Source organism: Primulina huaijiensis, unplaced genomic scaffold (genome assembly GCF_012295235.1).
Source record: "Primulina huaijiensis isolate GDHJ02 unplaced genomic scaffold, ASM1229523v2 scaffold39815, whole genome shotgun sequence".
Classification (NCBI taxonomy): domain Eukaryota; kingdom Viridiplantae; phylum Streptophyta; class Magnoliopsida; order Lamiales; family Gesneriaceae; genus Primulina; species Primulina huaijiensis.
Genome location: NW_027359379.1, coordinates 1 through 2,121, shown reverse-complemented (window position 1 = coordinate 2,121; position 2,121 = coordinate 1). Strand labels below are relative to the sequence as shown.

Below are 2,121 nucleotides of genomic sequence, written 5' to 3'. Positions count from 1 at the left end.
TACAACGTTTATCCACCACGTGCAACGCACGTGTTACTTGCTAGTTCAATTAAAATACATGAACCTAAAGTAAAAAATAAAAATAAAGGACGAAGATATGAATCCATGCAGCCAGTTTCCGGTACCATGATTACAGTCTACTTCCATAATTGGATTGAATTTGTTGATGGCAAAAGCACTTTCAAGTGAGTTTTGGCTTCAAGAAATAAAGAAGCCGAATTGAAAGAAAAGTTAGGCATAATGGCGCAGGGGCGGAGAGAAGTCTGCAGCCATAGCAGCGGGGATGGAAATCTTTTTTTTTTATTATTATTATGATCTAAAATGTANTGCTTGGCTTCAGGAAGGACTACTTCGTTGCTCAACATAAAAACTGCAGTAAACATGCTTGGCCTGTCTTCTGGTCTCTTTTGCACGCATAACAGACCAACATGGATTATCCTTAGCATTTCAGAGATGCAGAATGGTTCAGCTAAACAAGGATCCACTAGTTCCAGCGACCTCCCTTCTTTATAGAGTGTCCATGCCTGTAAATATTGTTTAAGACAGTGTTATATATTTTTCCACATATTAACTATTAATTGTTTTTAGCTGTTATTAAACACTTAAATTTTAACGATGATAGATCTAAGTGACAACCCTTACATGTCCAATAAGGTTGAGATTGTCGTCATCGTGAGAAAATCCCCTGTTTCTCATTCCACTTACAATTTCTATCACTAGGACCCCAAAGCTATATACATCTGATTTTGTGGAGAACAGGCCATCTATCGCATATTCTGGGGACATATAGCCACTACAATAAAGAATTAATATTAATATAAAGTCACAAACAATGTTAGGTTAGAAGTGACATGTGGAGTTTTTGAGATACTTACTATGTTCCAACAACTCGCCGTGTCTTAGCTTCAGTCTCATTCTCTCGAAAACTTCTAGCCATACCAAAGTCTGATATCTTAGGGTTCATGTCTGAATCTAGCAATACATTGCTAGGTTTGAGGTCTCGATGTATGACTCTCAATTGGGAATCTTGATGAAGATACAGCAGTCCCCTAGCAATGCCATTGATAACACTGAAGCGCTTTTTCCAATCAAGTAACATGCTTTTTGTTTGGTCTGTTCAAAATATTCGACGGTCAGTATTTTCTGTTGATTGCATGAATAAGTTCAATAGCCCAACATTCACTGGCTATAGGAGATGAACTGCCAATTTGCCCATCATATGAACCTCAGATTTATATGTTAGATTGGTATTCATTGTGCTAGCATTAGAGTACTCGATATGTACAGTAAATAATTACGCATGGCTATGCATGATTGAAATGAATAATGTTTAAGCAAGTAAATTCATTGTTTCAGGTTATAGTCGTTTCTGTAATTCTCATGCAATCTGATTATATATATGAGCATATAAAATTGGAGTGCTCACCAAATAAAATCATGTCCAGGCTTTTATTAGGCATATATTCATAGATCAACATTTTTTCCTCTCCATTGATGCAGCCGCCGATAAGCCTGACGAGATTTCGATGTTGAAGTTTGGCAATAAAGATTATTTCATTTTTGAATTCATCTAGCCCTTGCATGGAGTCCTTGGATAACCGTTTCACTGCAATTTCTTGTCCACCTTCCAGCATGCCCTAAGGCACCAGCTTGTTCATGTAAGGTAGTGATTTTTTAAGTTACATTTGGATTTGCAGAAAGTATTTGAAGAAAAAAATTGAAATGATTCCGTATAAGATAGGTTTGAAATTCAGTTTTAGGACTCAAAAGTATGTAATATCCTGACAAATAAATTGATTTACTATTATTGATTTGAAGTCCTTAGTTCCAAACCCATCAATGCAAATACAGCCTCATTGAATTTGAAGTAATTACAAAACTTTAACAACTTCCATTCTTTTTCCAACTATGAAATTTCCTGTAGAAGTTTTACTATTTAAGAAGCTAAGTTTTTTTAGACACATTGATTTGATCATCTTTGCAAAAGGTTCATTACTTCACTTGAGAACATCGTTATCTTTAGCTCTACTACATCGTGTTTTTCATTGAAACATTTCTTGCCATTTGAAAGCCTACTTCTTATATTACACGACTCTCTTCCATCTTTGGTCAAGCGAGATT

General features: G+C 35.6%; 1 protein-coding gene across 1 annotated transcript; it reads right to left on the bottom strand.

Annotated features, from left to right (window-relative positions):
- Positions 1 to 137: 137 nt before the first annotated feature.
- LOC140969041 (G-type lectin S-receptor-like serine/threonine-protein kinase SD1-1) lies at positions 138 to 2,111 on the bottom strand. The gene is made up of 4 exons (XM_073430254.1): positions 1,427 to 2,111; positions 876 to 1,113; positions 643 to 793; positions 138 to 524 (listed from the first exon to the last, which is right to left on the bottom strand). Exons 1-4 carry the CDS (start codon positions 1,632 to 1,634, stop codon positions 138 to 140), a joined length of 984 nt encoding a protein of 327 aa, XP_073286355.1. The 5' UTR covers positions 1,635 to 2,111.
- Positions 2,112 to 2,121: the final 10 nt, after the last annotated feature.